The 19,793-nt window shown below is 41.7% G+C and overlaps 1 protein-coding gene across 1 annotated transcript; it reads left to right on the top strand.

The window, feature by feature from the left end:
- Positions 1-831: 831 nt before the first annotated feature.
- Positions 832-19,161, top strand: LOC139455004 (uncharacterized). The gene is made up of 2 exons (XM_071236591.1): positions 832-989; positions 18,579-19,161. Exons 1-2 carry the CDS (start codon positions 832-834, stop codon positions 19,159-19,161), a joined length of 741 nt encoding a protein of 246 aa, XP_071092692.1.
- Positions 19,162-19,793: the final 632 nt, after the last annotated feature.

Below are 19,793 nucleotides of genomic sequence, written 5' to 3'. Positions count from 1 at the left end.
AGCATGCCAAAAGCTTTCTGACGCTAAATTTGTATTAAGGTGGCATGTTCAGCTGTGATTTCAAAATGTGGTTTTCCTCCAGACAGTCAAGTCTTTCCAGCGTCAAGCTTATTATCGCCCATCAGTGCAGGACATGCTGGTTCCTGGTTTTCACTGATCCATAAATATACTCAACAATATAAGTTCCTGTGACACCAATATTTTAGTGTATATTTCAAACAAGTAAAGTTTGGTTTTCAATATTGTATTACATGTATGGAATCAAGTCACAAAAAAGCAACTGCTACAGAAAAGCATGCACTCCATGCAAACGTTTTATGCAAGCCCCATGCATTTCACTTCCCAAGAATGGGTATAGAAACATGTGCGTTAACGGGATTCCATATGCATTGTTTAGCATCGTGCTGACAACAACCACTCAGAAAAAAAAACATTACGCAATTATTCAACATTACAAAATGCCACGCCTATCCGAAAATGAGCGTCAACGTGATGTTGCAAGACTATTTAACGTCCACAGAAACACCAAGGCTTTATCAATCCAACGTAGATGAACAGATGATCTGCGAGATAACTGGTTAGCATAAGGGTTTGCTTGTTCTTTTTAAAAAACTACAAATTTTAGTACACGAAAACGCCTACATTATGTCCCATGAATTCGTCATATTTTCCTGTTCTCGTATCTTCAGTGTTTCAGTAATGTGACATTAATTCCACACTTTTTAAAACTCCATTTTGTTACCAGTTTAAGAATATTCCTTTTTCCATGAAGGTCACAAGAGCGAAGCTGTGCGAAGCTACAAACGCACATCGGACGTACAGAAGGCTAACATGTCTGACATCCTGTCAAATACACCTAAGCGACTTCAGTCGGAGACGGCGACAACTGCATCGGAAGGGACAACCGGGGGCGTGGTAACGGCAAAGACGGCGACAACCGAGTCGGTGAACAAGGACGAGGCACATGTCGTGTTCAATGCTACAATCTCGTAAATGTAACGAGTGGTGTTTCAAGTGAATAATAACATTTTGAAACTTGTTTTTGTGTACTTTCTATATTGCTTTAATGCCCGGGAAATTATGTCTAATATCCCTGGGTCATTCTATAGAATATCCCTGGGATTAGGGACGATCTATAGAATGTCCCTGGGATATTCTATAGAATAACCCGGAGAGCAGGTTATCTTGAGAAAAGAATACCCTCGATAAACAATGACAAGCTGCCACTGGAGGTTTATATGGACAGATTTCACACAGGACTTTGTGCGACGCCTGGTCCATTCCATGAGACGAGGAGGTGTTGCTTGCATCGCAACCAGAGGTGGACACACGCTATTAATTTGTAAATTGACATTTTGGCATGTTCATGTTTTTTCTATGAAATCCCGCATTTTCTGAAGTCAGTATGGCAAATTAAACCATTTGAACACTTACAGGAGTCTTTTACCGGTTGTAAACCGAAATTGTTTCAGATTTGGTGAAAAACATAACTTTGCATTAAATCATATTCAATGTCACAGGAACTTTTGTTGTTCAGTATATACTTTTCACTGCTAGTTTGCCATTCACGCCAAATGGAATCTGTTTCGGCAGATTCTCAAGACTGATTATTCTCCGGCGTTGGTGTTTATTAACCGAACTTTTATGTATGTATGAAATATGTCTACAAATAAACGTATAAACACGCATGCACGAACACTAGTTCCTATAGTCATTTGGACGTCCTACATAGGGCTGAAGTATTCCATGACTGATACACAAGACTGCACAGTACAAAGTTAATTTGTACTAATAATGTTATAAAAACATCACTTAACGAAGTCTTTGCATTCATATATAGCTTAATGCTCACTTTGAGGTTGTGGCGACCTTCACATTTATTGCCTCTGCATCTTCCTGTTTCAAAGAACATGACACCTATCCCGCGAGGTGAAAACTGACGGTGCGAACAAGGCCGCGATAACTACTGCAAGGTTATGATCGTTGTCGGGAGTTCAGTGCCAGCGTGGTCCATGTTGTGGATAAAAACAGTAATTTAGTCAATTACGAGTCCAGATCTTGCCCCCCACACCTGTATTGAACTACAGAAGGATGTTCGACCTCTCTTCGGGTTGTAATCATTTAATGTTAGCCATTTAATGTTGGGCTATCGCTGTGTGTTGCCGTCGACCGTGTCGAGGTATTGACGTAAAGCGGAACGATGTCGTGATAAGATGTCGCTTCGGTTACCTATCACTGCCGCTACTCCCAAGCTTCTCTCACAAGAAATTGCCTTCGTTTATCATATCGTTTACTTACTTCATTAGGAGTTTATCGAAGGGTTTCCGCCGCTCGGCTTCACTGCTAAGCTGCCGACACATACATCTTGTCTCAAAATTGCGGTATGAAACAGATAATATTTTGGTCAGCATTTGCGCAACATCAAGCGGGTATCACATATCTAAAATAGTATTGGTCTTCTTAACTGTGTTTACCAGATACCATACCTTTCATGTTTGGGACTGATGCCTACAGCGTATCGCGACAGAAGAGGTTATTGCACATTAAATGCAATGGTACTTTGCAAATCTGTTCGATCCATCACCATACACCTTGAAAAGTCAACACTGATAACATTGTTAACACTTTTCCTCTAAAATAATGTCAATAGACGATTATTTTGACTGATGCCCAGAATGCGGCCATCTTGAAATCCAACTCGACTGTCTTAATGAGGTCTGAGTCAATTAGGTTATCCTGGACTAGGTTTCAAGCGATGTCTGCGGGCTTCTCAAAATTGGCATATTCAGCATGCCCTAGAAAATAAATATTTACCTCTGATAACCTCGTATGTCTCAGCTACAAACTACAACCACTCTCTTGAAACCAGTTTAATGCTGTCATAAAAAACAGTAGGAAAGCAGCCCAATCTCCACATCCGTTTAACCCGCAGAGTTCCAGATGAAAGTGTCTATCTGTGAGTCACTGAAAAAGTACTTGTCTGGTATTTCTTTTACCTAATGTACACGCACGCACGCACGCACGCACGCACGCACGCACGCACACACACGCGCGCACGCACATACATATATATCTGTAAATGAAGCAATGAAAATTCCACAAGAAACATTGATGAAAACAAAAGAAACAGATAAAGACACGGACATTCTTCCATTTGTGTGTACCTACAATCCTAGTAACTGTCAAATTATGCCCCTTATAAAAGTCACTATTCCAATTTTATAGCTAAGTAAAACTATGAAAACATGTTCATCTAAGTGTCAACTTATACGTAGCATTAGACAGCCTAAAATATTTAACAAATTCTTTGTCAATCCAAATACTCACAAAATACAAATACCGTCTGTGTAACAAAATGTAAAACACCTCGATATGGAACTTGCCCAATAATAATAATTGAAGACTGCGAAGATAGACTGTTTACTGTTAAAAACATTATGAACTGTCACAGTAAAGATGTTATATTTGTTTTAACATGTGAGATCCAAATGCACGTTGTATACAAACACATTGATGAATGCGGGAGTGGTCATTTTCCTGCCTTTCCGTTTTATAAATTGTTTAATAATGACAAACATTTACGAATGGAAAAAGATCAGATGTTCATTAGGCTCTTGAAACCTAAACTTAATTGAAAAGCATAAATTTCTAAACTTCCCTATGTAGCTCAATGTGTATTTGTGCCGTCACACCATAATGTATTTATGCCTCCCGCTATTGTCACTAGCTATGACGTCATATGCTTCATGACGTCAAAAGCACAACGTTGGCTGTTAAAGTTAAAGTTTTCATCACACATACGTACCCTCTAATGATTCTTACCAATGTGGGTTAGATATAAAACCCGTTGTTTGTGTTTAACATTCTTATGTTTTCCTAATCATTACGTGTAATGACAGCCACATTTGTCAGTATTAGTATGTGCCCTTGTGTCAGTTCAATATTTGAATAATTAACAGTTTTCACTTACGTATCTGGGTACATGACGTGATAAATTCCCCACTTCAGTATCCGGGTACATAACGTGATAAATTCCCCACTTCAGTATCTGGGTACATAACCTGTTAACTTCCCCACTGCAGTATCTGGGTATATAACGTGTTAAATTCCCCACTTCAGTATCCGGGTACATAACGTGATAAATTCCTCACTTCAGTATCTTGGTACATAACGTGTTAACTTCCTCATTTTGGTATCTGAGTATGTAACGTGTTAACTTCCCCACTTCAGTATCTGGGTACTTAATGTGTTAACTTCCCCACTTAAGTATCTGGGTACATAACGTGATAAATTCCTGACGTTAGTATCAGAGTTTATAACGTGTTAAATTCCTCACCTCAGTACCTGGGTACATAACGTGTTAAATTCCCCACTTCTAATCTGGATATATAAGGTCTTAACTTCCTTATTTTGGTATCTGGGTACTTAGCGTGTTAAATTCCCCACTTCAGTATCTGGGTACATAACGTGATAAATTCCTGACGTTAGTATCAGAGTTTATAACGTGTTAGATTCCTCATTTTGGTGTCTGTGTACATAGCGTGTTAAATTCCCCACTTCAGTATCTGGGTACATAACGTGATAAATTCCTGACGTTAGTATCAGAGTTTATAACGTGTTAGATTCCTCATTTTGGTATCTGAGTACATTACGTGTAAAATTCCTCACTTCAGTATCTGGGTACATAAGGTGTTAAATTCCCCACTTCAGTATCTGGGTACATAGCGTGATAAATTCCCCACTTCAGTATCTGGGTACATAACATGATAAATTCCTGACGTTAGTATCAGAGTTTATAACGTGTTAAATTCCTCACTTCAGTATCTGTGTACATTACTTTTAAAATTCAGTATCTGGGTACATAACGTGATAAATTCCCAACTTGAGTATCTGGGTACATTGCGTGATAAATTCCCCACTTCAGTATCTGGGTACATAGCATGAGAAATTCCCCACTTCAGTATCCGGGTACATAACGTGATAAATTCCTCACTTCAGTATCTGGGTACATAACCTGTTAACTTCCCCACTGCAGTATCTGGGTATATAACGTGATAAATTCCTCACTTCAGTATCTGGGTACTTAACGTGTTAAATTCCCCACTGCAATATCTGAGTACATAAGGTGTAAAATTCCTCACTTCAGTATCTGGGTACATAACCTGTTAACTTCCCCACTGCAGTATCTGGGTATATAACGTGTTAAATTCCCCACTTCAGTATCTGGGTACATAACGTGATAAATTCCTCACTTCAGTATCTGGGTACATAACCTGTTAACTTCCCCACTGCAGTATCTGAGTATATAACGTGTTAAATTCCCCACTTCAGTATCTGGGTACATAACGTGATAAATTCCTCACTTCAGTATCTGGGTACTTAACGTGTTAAATTCCCCACTTCAGTATCTGAGTACATTATGTGTAAAAGTCCTCACTTCAGTATCTGAGTATATAACGTGTTAGATTCCCCACTTCAGTACCCGGGTACTTAACGTGTTAAATTCCCCACTTCAGTATCTGGGTACATAAAGTGTTAACTTCCCCACTTCAGTATCTGGGTACTTGATGTGTTAAATTCCCCACTGCAGTATCTGGGTATATAACGTGTTAAATTCCCCACTTCAGCATCCGGGTACATAACGTGATAAATTCCTCACTTCAGTATCTGGGTACATAACCTGTTAACTTCCCCACTGCAGTATCTGAGTACATAACGTGTAAAATTCCTCACTGCAGTATCTGGGTACATAACGTGTTAACTTCCTCATTTTGGTATCTGAGTACGTAACGTGTTAACTTCCCCACTTCAGTATCTGGGTACTTAACGTGTTAACTTCCCCACTTCAGTATCTGGGTACATAACGTGATAAATTCCTGACGTTAGTATCAGAGTTTATAACGTGTTAAATTCCCCACTTCAGTGTCTGGGTACATAACGTGAAAAAATCCTCACTGCAGTATCTGAGTACATTACGTGTTAAATTCCCCACTTCAGTATCTGGGTACTTAACGTGTTAAATTCCCCACTTCAGTATCTGGGTACTTAACGTGTTAAATTCCCCACTTCAGTATCTGGGTACTTAACGTGTTAAATTCCCCACTTCAGTATCTGGGTACATAACGTGAAAAAATCCTCACTGCAGTATCTGAGTACATTACGTGTTAAATTCCTCACTTCAGTATCTGGGTACATAACGTGTTAACTTCCCCACTTCAGCATCTGTGTACATAACGTGATGAATTCCTGACGTTAGTATCAGAGTTTATAACGTGTTAAATTCCCCACTTCAGTATCTGGGTACATAACGTGAAAAATTACTCACTTCAGTATCTGGGTACTTAACGTGTTAAATTCCCCACTTCAGTATCTGGGTACTTAACGTGTTAAATTCCACACCTCAGTATCTGGGTACATAACGTGTTAAATTCCCCAATTCTAATCTGGGTACATAAGGTCTTAACTTCCTTATTTTGGTATCTGGGTACATAACGTGTTGAATTCCCCACTTCAGTATCTGGGTGCATAACGTGATAAATTCCTGACGTTAGTATCAGAGTTTATAACGTGTTACATTCCTCATTTTGGTATCTGTGTACATTACGTGTAAAATTCCTCACTTCAGTATCTGGGTACATAACGTGATAAATTCCACACTTCAGTATCTGGGTACATAACGTGATAAATTCCCCACTTCAGTATCTGGGTACATAACATGAGAAATTCCCCACTTCAGTATCTGGGTATATAACGTGTTAACTTCCTCATTTTGGTAACTGAGTACATAACGTGTTAACTTCTCCACTTCAGTATCTGGGTACTTAACGTGTTAAATTCCTCACTTCAGTATCTGAGTACATTATGTGTAAAAGTCCTCACTTCAGTATCTGAGTATATAACGTGGTAGATTCCCCACGTCAGTACCTGGGTACTTAACGTGTTAAATTCCCCACTTCAGTATCTGGGTACATAACGTGTTAACTTCCCCACTTAAATATCTGGGTACTTAATGTGTTAAATTCCTCACTTCAGTATCTGAGTACATTATGTGTAAAAGTCCTCACTTCAGTATTTGAGTATATAACGTGTTAAATTCCCCACTTCAGTATCTGGGTACATAACGTGTTAACTTCCCCACTTCAGTATCTGGGTACTTAACGTGTTAACTTCCCCACTTCAGTATCTGGGTACTTAACGTGTTAAATTTCCCACTTCGGTATCTGGGTACATAACGTCTGAACTTAATCATTTTGGTATCTGGGTACTTAGCGTCTTAAATTCCCCACTTCAGTATCTGGGTACTTAATTTTTTTAAATTCCTCACTTCAGTATCTGAGTATATAACGTGATAAATTCCCAACTTCAGTATCTGTGTATATAACATAATAAATTCATGACGTTAGTATAAGAGTTTATAACGTGTTAAATTCCTCACTTTAGTATCTGAATATATAACGTGTTAACTTCCTCATTTTGGTATCTGGGTACATTACGTGTAAAATTCCCCTCTTCAGTATCTGAGTACATTACGTGTAAAATTCCTCACTTCAGTATCTGAGTATTTAACGTGTTAAATTCCCCACTTCAGTATCTGAGTACTTAACGTGATAAATTCCGGACGTTAGTATCAGAGTTTATAACGTGTTAAATTCCTCACTTCTATATCTGAGTATTTAACGTGTTAAATTCCCCAGTTCAGTATCTGAGTACATAACGTGTTAAATTCCTCACTTACTTATCTGAGTACATTTCGAGTTAAATTCCTGATATTGGACATTTAACGTCGCCTCATAAGATTAATGCACTTATATAGCGACGTGCGTGTGTGGCTGCTTGAAATAATCCGGACTAATGCCGACTTTATAGTGATACCATGCCGCAGTTTAACACGAACATCTCAGTCAGAAACAGTACACTGAATCCGAGCCGACCAGTCCTTGATTGAGTCCCTTAATTTCGAGCGCCAGGCAGGGTAAAAACAAGTATCATCTTTTAACGTGTGTTGGTATATTGAGGCCTGTGATCGAACCTCCGACCTTCTGCTCTCCGGGCGGACGCTCTATCGCTAGACCACAGAGGCGGTACGTCAAGAAAAGGGGGCGGAGTCAGGTGTAGAGTAGTGTGAGGAGTAAGAGGGCGAAGTCAGATGTAGAGTAGTGCGAGGAGTAAGAGGGCGGAGTGAGATGTAGAGTAGTGTGAGGAGTAAGAGGGCAGAGTCAGATGTAGAGAAAGGACTAAGAGGGCGGAGTGAGATGTAAGAGTAATGTGAGGAGTAAGAGGGCGGAGTGAGATGTAGAGTAGTGTGAGGAGTAAGAGGGCGGAGTGAGATGTAGAGTAGTGTGAGGAGTAAGAGGGCGGAGTGAGATGTAGATTAGTGTTAGGATTAAGAGGGCGGAGTCAGATGTAGAGTAGTGTGAGGAGTAAGAGGGCGGAGTCAGATGTAGATTAGTGTTAGGATTAAGAGGGCGGAGTGAGATGTAGAGTAGTGCGAGGAGTAAGAGGGCGGAGTGAGATGTAGAGTAGTGTGAGGAGTAAGAGGGCGGAGTGAGATGTAAGAGTAGTGTGATGAGTAAGAGGGCGGAGTGAAATGTAAGAGTAGTGCGAGGAGTAAGAGAGCGGAGTGAGATGTAGAGTAGTGTGAGGAAAAAGAGAGCGGAGTGAGATGTAGAGTAGTGTGAGGAGTAAGAGGGCGGAGTGAGATGTAGAGAATAGTAGGGACTAAGAGGGCGGAGTCAGATGTAAGAGTAATGTGAGGAGTAAGAGGGCGGAGTCAGATGTAGAGTAGTGTGATGAGTAAGAGGGCGGAGTCAGATGTAGAGTAGTGTGAGGAGTAAGAGGGCGGAGTGAGATGTAGAGTAGTGTGAGGAGTAAGAGGGCGGAGTGAGATGTAAGAGTAGTGTGAGGAGTAAGAGGGCGGAGTGAGATGTAAGAGTAGTGTGAGGAGTAAGAGGGCAGAGTCAGATGTAGAGTAGTGTGAGGAGTAAGAGGGCGGAGTGAGATGTAGAGTAGTGTGAGGAGTAAGAGGGCGGAGTGAGATGTAGAGTAGTGTGAGGAGTAAGAGGGCGGAGTCAGATGTAAGAGTAGTGTGAGGAGTAAGAGGGCAGAGTCAGATGTAGAGTAGTGTGAGGAGTAAGAGGGCAGAGTCAGATGTAGAGTAGTGTGAGGAGTAAGAGGGCGGAGTGAGATGTAGAGTAGTGTGAGGAGTAAGAGGGCGGAGTGAGATGTAGAGTAGTGTGAGGAGTAAGAGGGCGGAGTGAGATGTAGAGTAGTGTGAGGAGTAAGAGGGCGGAGTCAGATGTAGAGTAGTGTGAGGAGTAAGAGGGCAGAGTCAGATGTAGAGTAGTGTGAGGAGTAAGAGGGCGGAGTCGGATGTAGAGTAGTGTGAGGAGTAAGAGGGCGGAGTAAGATGTAAGAGTAGTGTGAGGAGTAAGAGGGCGGAGTGAGATGTAGAGTAGTGTGAGGAGTAAGAGGGCGGAGTCAGATGTAAGAGTAGTGTGAGGAGTAAGAGGGCAGAGTCAGATGTAGAGTAGTGTGAGGAGTAAGAGGGCGGAGTGAGATGTAAGAGTAGTGTGAGGAGTAAGAGGGCGGAGTCAGATGTAAGAGTAGTGTGAGGAGTAAGAGGGCAGAGTCAGATGTAAGAGTAGTGTGAGGAGTAAGAGGGCGGAGTGAGATGTAGAGTAGTGTGAGGAGTAAGAGGGCGGAGTGAGATGTAGAGTAGTGTGAGGAGTAAGAGGGCGGAGTGAGATGTAGAGTAGTGTGAGGAGTGAGAGGGCGGAGTGAGATGTAGAGTAGTGTGAGGAGTAAGAGGGCGGAGTGAGATGTAAGAGTAGTGTGAGGAGTAAGAGGGCGGAGTGAGATGTAAGAGTAGTGTGAGGAGTAAGAGGGCGGAGTGAGATGTAAGAGTAGTGTGAGGAGTAAGAGGGCGGAGTCAGATGTAAGAGTAGTGTGAGGAGTAAGAGGGCGGAGTGAGATGTAGAGTAGTGTGAGGAGTAAGAGGGCGGAGTGAGATGTAAGAGTAGTGTGAGGAGTAAGAGGGCGGAGTGAGATGTAAGAGTAGTGTGAGGAGTAAGAGGGCGGAGTGAGATGTAGAGTAGTGTGAGGAGCAAGAGGGCGGAGTCAGATGTAAGAGTAATGTGAGGAGTAAGAGAGCGGAGTCACTTTTAATGAAGTGCTTGGTGGGGTGTGCTAAGATATTTGGAGTATCACGCTAAATTAAAGGTAGGATGATGTGGAAACTAACGGATTATATTACCCACGTGTTGACTATGCAGGTGGTGAGCTCTTAATTCCGTACGTCACATGCTTGTGATACAACGTTGAACACGTGTTATTCGTTTTTAGTTGATATACCGTGACCTCTCTGAAGTCACACATGAAAGGTCATGTTGGAATTTTACTTTTTCATAACAAATCAGGAGGCCTCTTCGAGATTTATACTTTATTAAACCAAACAAGAACGCAAAACACTTCAATTTGGCTAATTCCTATCTTAAGAAAGCTCTAATTCAGCAGATACACCTAGGAAACCGATCGATGTTGCCAGCTAAGCAGGGATACCGACGGTGCATGTGACCGACTGTAGGTTCCAGGTTCAAAAGGTGGCCTTTTGTGTTCTGCGTAGTAACACCTATTGCCCTTGAATTGCCCTTGGTCGAAGTCATTCTTAAATTAAGATGTACTTTAGCAGGAACACTACAAAAAAACTAATGCACATAGAAATGTGAACAATGACCATGTTGGGCATATAGCAAAATCCATACACACCCTGAGTGTGTAAAACGACTGTTAAAAGAGCGAAATGTATTATTAAATATTTTAACCTGCGTAGTAAACAAAACACCATCCTAGTAAGGTGTCCATTTTACGAACTTCGTATGGTATCTAACGGGGACGGCTGGAGAACTGTACATGTAGACTACACAGCGCAGGGTGAGCAGACCCAGCTCGGGAGGAACACCTGTGCAGCAACAGGACATCAGGTAGTATTTATCTCTGAACTGACATACGTATTTCATAAGCTGCATTCCGCAACTATTAACTATGTCTTCCATCTTGTAAATGTAAGACCACTTACGCCACACCGTTCTCATTTCCCCAATCATAGTTCGTTCTCCAGTAATGTAACCACTTCTCTCTGATCAGCAGTCAGCTGCAGAGATACACGCTGTATGTTGAAGCGAGTTGTGCAGTCAGCTGCAGAGAGATATACGCTGTATGTTGAAGCGAGTCATGCAGTCAGCTGCAAAAAGATACACGCTGTATGTTGAAGCGAGTCATGCAGTCAGCTGCAGAAAGATACACGCTGTATGTTGAAGCGAGTCATGCAGTCAGCTGCAGAAAGATACACGCTGTATGTTGAAGCGAGTCCTGCAGCCAGCTGCAGAAAGATACACGCTGTATATTGAAGCGAGTCATGCAGTCACCTGCAGAAAGATAGACATAGAATGTTGAAGCAAGTCGTACAGTCAGCTGGATCTTTGTGTCGGGTGTAAGATGGGTCGTTGTGTCGGGTGTAAGATGGGGGATTGTGTCGGGTGTAAGATGGGTCATTGAGTCGGGTGTAATGTGAGTCATTATTCGGGTGTAAAATGAGTCATTGTATCGGGTGTGAGATGGGTGATTGTGTCGGGTGTAAAATAAGTCATTGTGTCGGGTGTAAGATTGGTCATTATGTCGGATGTAGGATGGGTCATTGTGTAGTTTGTAAGATGGGTGATTGTGTCGGGTTTAAGATTGGTGAGTGTGTAGGGTGTAAAGATGGGTCATAATATCGGGAGTAAGATGGGTCATAATGTCGGGTTTAATATGGGTGATTGTGTCTGGCGTAAGATGGGTGATTGTGTCTGGTGTAAGATGGGTCGTTGTGTCCGGCGTAAGATTGGTGACTGTGTCGGGCGTAAGATGTGTGATTGTGTCGGGTGTAAGATAAGTCATTGTGTCGGGTGTAAGATTGGTCATTATGTCGGGTGTAGGATGGGTCATTGTGTCGGGTGTAAGATGGATGATTGCTTCGGTGTAAGATGAGTGATTGTGTCGGGTGTGAGATTGGTCATTGTGTAGTTTGTAAGATGGGTGATTGTGTCGGGTTTAAGATTGGTGAGTGTGTAGGGTGTGAGATTGGTCATAATGTCGGGTTTAATATGGGTGATTGTGTCTGGTGTAAGATGGGTGATTGTGTCTGGTGTAAGATGGGTCGTTGTGTCCGGCGTAAAATTGGTGACTGTGTCGGGCGTAAGATGTGTGATTGTGTCGGGTGTAAGATAAGTCATTGTGTCGGGTGTAAGATTTGTCGTTGTGTCCGGCGTAAGATTGGTGACTGTGTCGGGTTTAAGATGGGTGATTGTGTCGGATGTAAGATGGGTGATTGTGTCGGGTGTAAGATGAGTGATTGTGTCGGGTGTGAGATTGGTCATTGTGTAGTTTGTAAGATGGGTGATTGTGTCGGGTTTAAGATTGGTGAGTGTGTAGGGTGTAAAGATGGGTCATAATGTCGGGTTTAATATGGGTGATTGTGTCGGGCGTAAGATGGGTGATTGTCTCTGGTGTAAGATGGGTGATTGTGTCGGGTGTATGATGGATGATTGTGTCGGGTGTAAGATGTGTGATTGTGTCGGGTTTAAGATTGGTGAGTGTGTAGGGTGTAAAGATGGGTCATAATGTCGGGTTTAATATGGGTGATTGTGTCGGGCGTAAGATGGGTGATTGTGTCGGGCGTAAGATGGGTGATTGTGTCGGGTGTATGATGGATGATTGTGTCGGGTGTAAGATGGGTAATTGTTTCGGCTTAAGCTGGGCGATTGTGTCGGGCGTAAGATGGGTGATTGTGTCGGGTGTAAGATGGGTCATTGTTTCGGGTGTAAGATGGGTCATAGTGTCGGGTGTAAGATGGGTGATTGTGTCTGGTGTAAGATGGGTGATGGTGTCTGGTGTAAGATGGGTAATTGTTTCGGCGTAAGATGGGCGATTGTGTCGGGCGTAAGATGGGTGATTGTGTCAGGTGTAAGATGGGTCATAGTGTCGGGTGTAAGATGGGTCGTTGTGTCGGGTGTAAGATGGGTCATAGTGTCGGGTGTAAGATGGGTCATTGTTTCGGGTGTAAAATGAGTCATTGTATCGGGTGTAAGATGGGTGATTGTTTCGGGTGTAAAATGAGTCATTGTATCGGGTGTAAGATGGGTGATTGTGTCGGGTGTAAGATGGGTCATTGTTACGGGTGTAAAATGAGTCATTGTATCGGGTGTAAGATGGGTCATTGTTTCGGGTGTAAGATGGGTCATTGTTTCGGGTGTAAGATGGGTCATAGTGTCGGGTGTAAGATTGCTCATTGTGTCGGGTGTAAGATGAGTCACTATATCGGGTGTAAGATGAGTTATTGTGTCGGACGTTAGATGGGTCGGTGTGTCGGGTTTAAGATTGGTCATTATGTCGGGTGTAAAGATGGGTGATTGTCTCGGGTGTAAGATGGGTGATTATGTCGTGTGTAAGATGGGTGACTGTGTCGGGTGTAAGATGGGTCATTGTTTCGGGTGTAAAATGAGTCATTGTATCGGGTGTAAGAAGGGGGATTGTATCGGGTGTAAGGTGGATCATTTTATCGGGTGTAAGATAGGTGATTGTGTAGGGTTTAAGATGGGTGATTGTGTCGGCTGTAAGATTAATCATTATGTCGGGTGTAAGATGAGTCATTGTGTCTGGTGTAAGACGGCTGATTGTGTCTCATGTAAGATGGGTGATTGTGTCGGGCGTGAGATGGGTCGTTGCTTCGGGATAAGATGGGTGATTGTGTCGGGTTTAAGATGAGTCATTGGGTCGGGTGTAAGATGAGTCATTGTGTCGGGTGTACGACGAGTCACTATATCGGGTGTAAGATGGGTGATTGTGTCGGGTGTAAGATTGGTCATTATTTTGGGGGTAAGATGGGTGATTGTGCCGGGTGTAAGATAACTTTTTGTGTCGGGTGTAAGATGAGTCATTGTGTCGTGTGTAAGATGGGTCATTGCTTCGGGGTAAAATGAGTGATTGTGTCTGGTGTAATATGGGTCATTGCGTAGTTTGTAAGATGGGTCATTGTGTCGGGTGTAAAGATGGTTGAAAATGTCGGTCGAAGATGGGTGATTGTGTCGGGCGTAAGATGGATGATTGTGTCGGGCGTAAGATGGGTGATTGTGTCGGGCGTAAGATGGGTGATTGTGTCGGGGGTAAGATGAGGCATTGTGTCGGGTGTACGATGAGTCACTATATCGGGTATAAGATGAGTTCTTGTGTATCGGGTGTAAGATGGATCATTGTGTCGGGTGTAAGATGGGTTATTGTGTCGGGTTTAAGATTGGTGATGGTGTCGGTTGTAAGATGAGTCATTATGTCGGGTGTAAGATGAGTCATTGTGTCTGGTGCAAGACGGCTGATTGTGTCTGGAGTAAGATGGGTCATTGCTTCGGGGTAAGATGAGTGATTGTGTCTGGAGTAAGATGGGTGATTGTGTCGGGCGTAAGATGGGCCATTGCTTCGGGGTAAGATGAGTGATTGTGTCGGGTGTAAGATGAGTCATTGTGTCGGGTGTAAGATGGGTCATTGTGTCGGGTGTAAGATGGGTCATTATGTCAGGTGTAACATGGGTGAATGTTTTGGGTGAAGATGAGTCATTGTGTCGGGTGTGGGATGGGTGATTATGTCGGGTATAAGATGAGTCATTACCTCGGGTGTAAGATGAGTCATTGTGTCGGGTGTAAGATGAGCCATTGTGTCGGGTGTAAGATGGGTCATTGTGTCGGGTGTAAGATGGGTCATTATGTCAGGTGTAACATGGGTGAATGTTTTGGGTGAAGATGAGTCATTGTGTCGGGTGTGGGATGGGTGATTATGTCGGGTATAAGATGAGTCATTACCTCGGGTGTAAGATGAGTCATTGTGTCGGGTGTAAGATGAGTCATTGTGTCGGGCGTATTTCATGGTTTTGTGTTTTTATTCGAAGGTTTCTTTTTAAAGTCGTGTAAGGTCAAAGTGAAGGGCGAAATTTTCATTCTAAAAGTTTTGTCAGTAAGGAGTGGATATATTTGTTACACCACACAAGAGACGTCCAAGAAAGATTGTGTTATGTACACAAAAGTTCGTGTGTTTACGACTGAATGTTACCGAACTATACATGACCTTCAGGATGACCTCCGATAAAGGTCAAGGTTACCAGAAATTCCTGATAATCCAAAACATTTTAGAATGCTTAAAAATACTGAAAACATTCTCGTATTGGCCATGTGCTAATTAAGACAATGTGAAGGTCATTATCACATTACTGACTTGATAAGAATATAATTCAGATAGCATACTGTTATGCAATAGTGAAATTTTCTGGTAGTTCATGGCTGAGATTGACCGTTGAGCTCACTGGATCGGAAATGCATTTTACTTCGTAAGTAAGGCAGCTAGAGGTATGAAACTTTCTGTTTCAAAGTTGTACTGTATTGGACGTGTGAGTTTCCAAAACACAAGTGATATAAATACACCAGGAGTGCTTAGGACTTTGTTATTGAGGTAGCTACAAAGGCATGAGACTCTGTTTCAAAATTTTGAAGATTTGGCATATGTTTTCAAAAACCAGAAGTGCTTATAATTTCACGTTGTATTGTTTTCTTCTCGTAACATGCACCGTAGTATCTGCCATCATTTGCTATTGTCTAAGTCAGCCGTCAACTGGTTTGGTGAAGTCCAAATGGTTTGTCGTGGGTTTGGAGCATTCGGGAAAAAGTGGGGATGGGCTTTCATCAGTGTATGGAAGCCATCGTCACGAGTGACTTTATCTTGTATGAGCATGGTAAGCCATCGTCACCAGTGACTATATCTTGTATGAAGTATGGAAGCCATCGTCACCAGTGACTATATCTTGTATGAAGTATGGTAAGCCATTGTCACCAGTGACTATATCCTGTATGAAGTATGGAAGTCATCGTCACCAGTGACTATATCTTGTATGAAGTATGGTAAGCCATTGTCACCAGTGACTTTATCTTGTATGACGTATGGAAGCCATCGTCACCAGTGACTATATCTTGTATGAAGTATGGAAGCCATCGTCACCAGTGACTTTATCTTGTATGACGTATGGTAAGCCATCGTCACCAGTGACTATATCTTGTATGAAGTATGGAAGCCATCGTCACCAGTGACTATATCTTGTATGAAGTATGGTAAGCCATCGTCACCGGTGATTTTATCTTGTATGAAGTATGGTAAGCCATCGTCACCAGTGACTTTATCTTGTATGAAGTATGGAAGCCATCGTCACCAGTGACTATATCTTGTATGAAGTATGGTAAGCCATCGTCACCAGTGATTTTATCTTGTATGAAGTATGGTAAGCCATCTTCACCAGTGACTTTATCTTGTATGAAGAATGGTAAGCCATCGTCACCAGTGACTTTATCTTGTGTGACGCATAATAAACCATCGTCACCAGTGACTTTATCTTGTATGAAGTATGGTAAGCCATCGTCACCAGTGACTATATCTTGTATGAAGTATGGTAAGCCATCGTCACCGGTGACTTTATCTTGTATGAAGTATGGTAAGCCATTGTCACCAGTGACTTTATCTTATATGAAGTATGGTAAGCCATCATCATCAGTCACTTTATTTTGTATGAAGTATGGTAAGCCATCGTCACCAGTCACATTAATTTGTACATTATTATTTCGAGTATAAGCCATTATTCATTTTGTTAAGAATATCCAAAACGTTATCCTAAGTGAACAGGTGTTCTTGGGCAAAGATGTTAAGGGGAAGAGGGAGGAGGATGGACGCTTTTGAGTAGAGGAGTCAGGAGGAAGGGGGTACAGTGGTGGATTAGGTAAACGTATTACTGGCGGATATGTGTCTATGTCGCTTTATTATGCTTTTTAACCAGATCAACATCAAAATGATAAACCACAAGCACGGGCAACAGAGTTTTGTCTCATATCCAGCGCTGCAGGTGTGACAAGTGTGTACATCTATCTAATATACATTACTAAAGGCATACCTGAGTCTGAATTACCTTGATTCAACACGAAAACAGCAGAGGAGGTAGGGTTCTTTTAAAAGAAATGCTTCATAGACTACGTGTTAGTCAACAAGAAGTGGTGCTTATGACGTACATACATATGTTACTGGTGGGTACTTACAAGCAACAGAAGTTGATCACTGATAAGAGAAGTGCTCCATATTATGTAGTCTGATATACTGTCTGATCTATATGTAACACTGATAAGAGAAGTGCTGCATATCACGTAGGCTGATATACTGTAGGATCTATATGTAACACTGATAAGAGAAGTGCTCCATATTACGTAGTCTGATATACTGTCTGATCTATATGTAACACTGATAAGAGAAGTGCTGCATATTACGTAGGCTGATATACTGTAGGATCTATATGTAACACTGATAAGAGAAGTGCTGCATATTACGTAGTCTGATATACTGGCTGATCTATATGTGACACTGATAAGGGAAGTGCTGCATATTACGTAGGCTGATATACTGTAGGATCTACATATAAAACTGAAAAGAGAAGTGCTGCATATTATGTAGTCTGATATACTGTCTGATCTATATGTGACACTGATAAGAGAAGTCCTGCATATTACGTAGTCTGATAAACTGTAGGATCTATATGTAACACTGATAAGAGAAGTTCTGCATATAACGTAGTCTGATATACTGTCTGAACTATATGTAACACTGATGATAGAAGTTCTGCATATTACGTAGTCTGATATACTGTCTGATCTATATGTGACACTGATAAGAGAAGTCCTGCATATTACGTAGTCTGATAAACTATAAGATCTATATATAACACTGATGATAGAAATTATGCATATTACGTAGTCTGATATACTGTCTGATCTATATGTGACACTGATAAGAGAAGTCCTGCATATAACGTAGTCTGATAAACTGTCTGATCTATATATAACACTGATAAGAGAAGTGCTGCATATTATGTAGTCTGATAAACTCTCTGAACTATATGTAACACTGATAAGAGAAGTGCTGCATATTACGTAGTCTGATATACTGTCTGATCTATATGTAACACTGATAAGAGAAGTCCTGCATATTACGTAGTCTGATAAACTGTCTGATCTATATGTGACACTGATAAGAGAAGTGCTGCATATTACGTAGTCTGATATACTATTTTTGAACCGGGGAGGCGGGTTTCTGATCTGCAAGTAGTCGATATATCCCTTGTACGCTGCTGGTACAACTCCATCTCCACAGACATATTCACCCCGGGATCTCATATACGCCATACTAGTGTAATAGCTTTGGCATCGGACCTTGCAAGCACAACTGACATGACCTCATTTATATGGAGGGCACGAACATATAAACTAATTACCACAAACCAGAATGTCTGACACATGCCTTAATAAATATAACCGCACGCTGGCTTCCGGTCACGAGGAAATTGACACATATTGATTGTACAGTTCTCTGTTGATCTGGAGTAAAGCATATGGCTGAACACATACTAATTTACTTCATAAAATGAAGAGTTCTGCAAATAACATTGTTACATGTATAACTATTTCCACAAGTACTGCTTGCAACTACAACCACCGTGATGTTGCTACAACTACAGCTTACAACTACAACCACCGTGCTGTTGCTACAACTATAGCTTACAACTACAACCACCGTGCTGTTGCTACAACTACAGCTTACAACTACAACCACCGTGCTGTTGCTACAACTACTGTTTGCAACTACAACCACCGTGCTGTTGCTACAACTACAGCTTGCAACTACAACCACCGTTCTGTTGCTACAACTGTTGCTTGCAACTACAACCACCGTGCTGTTGCTACAACTGTTGTTTGCAACTACAACCACCGTGCTGTTGCTACAACTGTTGTTTGCAACTACAACCACCGTGCTGTTGCTACAACTACTGTTTGCAACTACAACCACCGTGCTGTTGCTACAACTGTTGCTTGCAACTACAACCACCGTGCTGTTGCTACAACTGTTGCTTGCAACTACAACCACCGTGCTGTTGCTACAACTGTTGTTTGCAACTACAACCACCGTGCTGTTGCTACAACTGTTGCTGCAACTTCAACTACCGTGCTGTTGCTACAACTGTTGCTTGCGACTACAACCACCACGCTGTTGCTTTAACTACCGGTTACAACGACAACCACCGTGGATCCCATGTTACATCTGTTTGCTACCATCGTACTGCCTCTGATACCCCAGTACAGTTGATACCCCGTCAAGCTCTATTTTTAACGCAACAAATAATTATCTGTCATGTGTGATCGTTTATAGTCGTAGACAAGACGACACGTTCTTTTGTTATTGTAAACGGTTCATGTTTGGTGTCAGTAAAGAGATGCGATGTTTTTGGGAAAATGCTATGTAACGCAAACGTGTTCGTTTGCTCTGTCAAGGTCACACTGACAACGCTCAAGGGAAGCCAGTCCTTTTAAAACCGAAATTGTGATTATAGGAAAAGCCTCATACATTATCATTTGTATCAAAGCCACTTTGAATTGACAAGTGTTTCAATAAAGTAAATAGATATATAACCAATCAGAAGAAACCTTGCAGGATCCGGAAGTAGTATGCCGTCCACACTTAAATAATCGTAAGTATAATCTAAACAGTCTTCAGCATTTTGTTTATAGATTGTGTTTAGACTCATCATGAACCGATCACGAAAGTACAAATTCGTGTTGGGCATTAGATGATGTGTTCCTGCTGGATTAATAAGACAAATACGGACATGACAAAGGTGCTTCAGGGATAGC

Source organism: Haliotis cracherodii, unplaced genomic scaffold (genome assembly GCF_022045235.1).
Source record: "Haliotis cracherodii isolate W230 unplaced genomic scaffold, xgHalCrac1.p SCAF_11, whole genome shotgun sequence".
Lineage (NCBI taxonomy): Eukaryota > Metazoa > Mollusca > Gastropoda > Lepetellida > Haliotidae > Haliotis > Haliotis cracherodii.
Note: the sequence above shows the minus strand (reverse complement) of the source record. Positions and strands in the feature narration are given on the sequence as shown.

What these genes read in the sequence shown, in the direction of transcription:
- LOC139455004 (XM_071236591.1), top strand. Translation starts at nt 832, where the DNA reads ATGTCTGACATCCTGTCAAATACACCTAAGCGACTTCAGTCGGAGACG. An exon ending in GTGTTCAATGCTACAATCTC is followed by an intron (nt 990 to 18,578) that starts GTAAATGTAACG and finishes TATTTCCACAAG; the next exon opens with TACTGCTTGCAACTACAACC.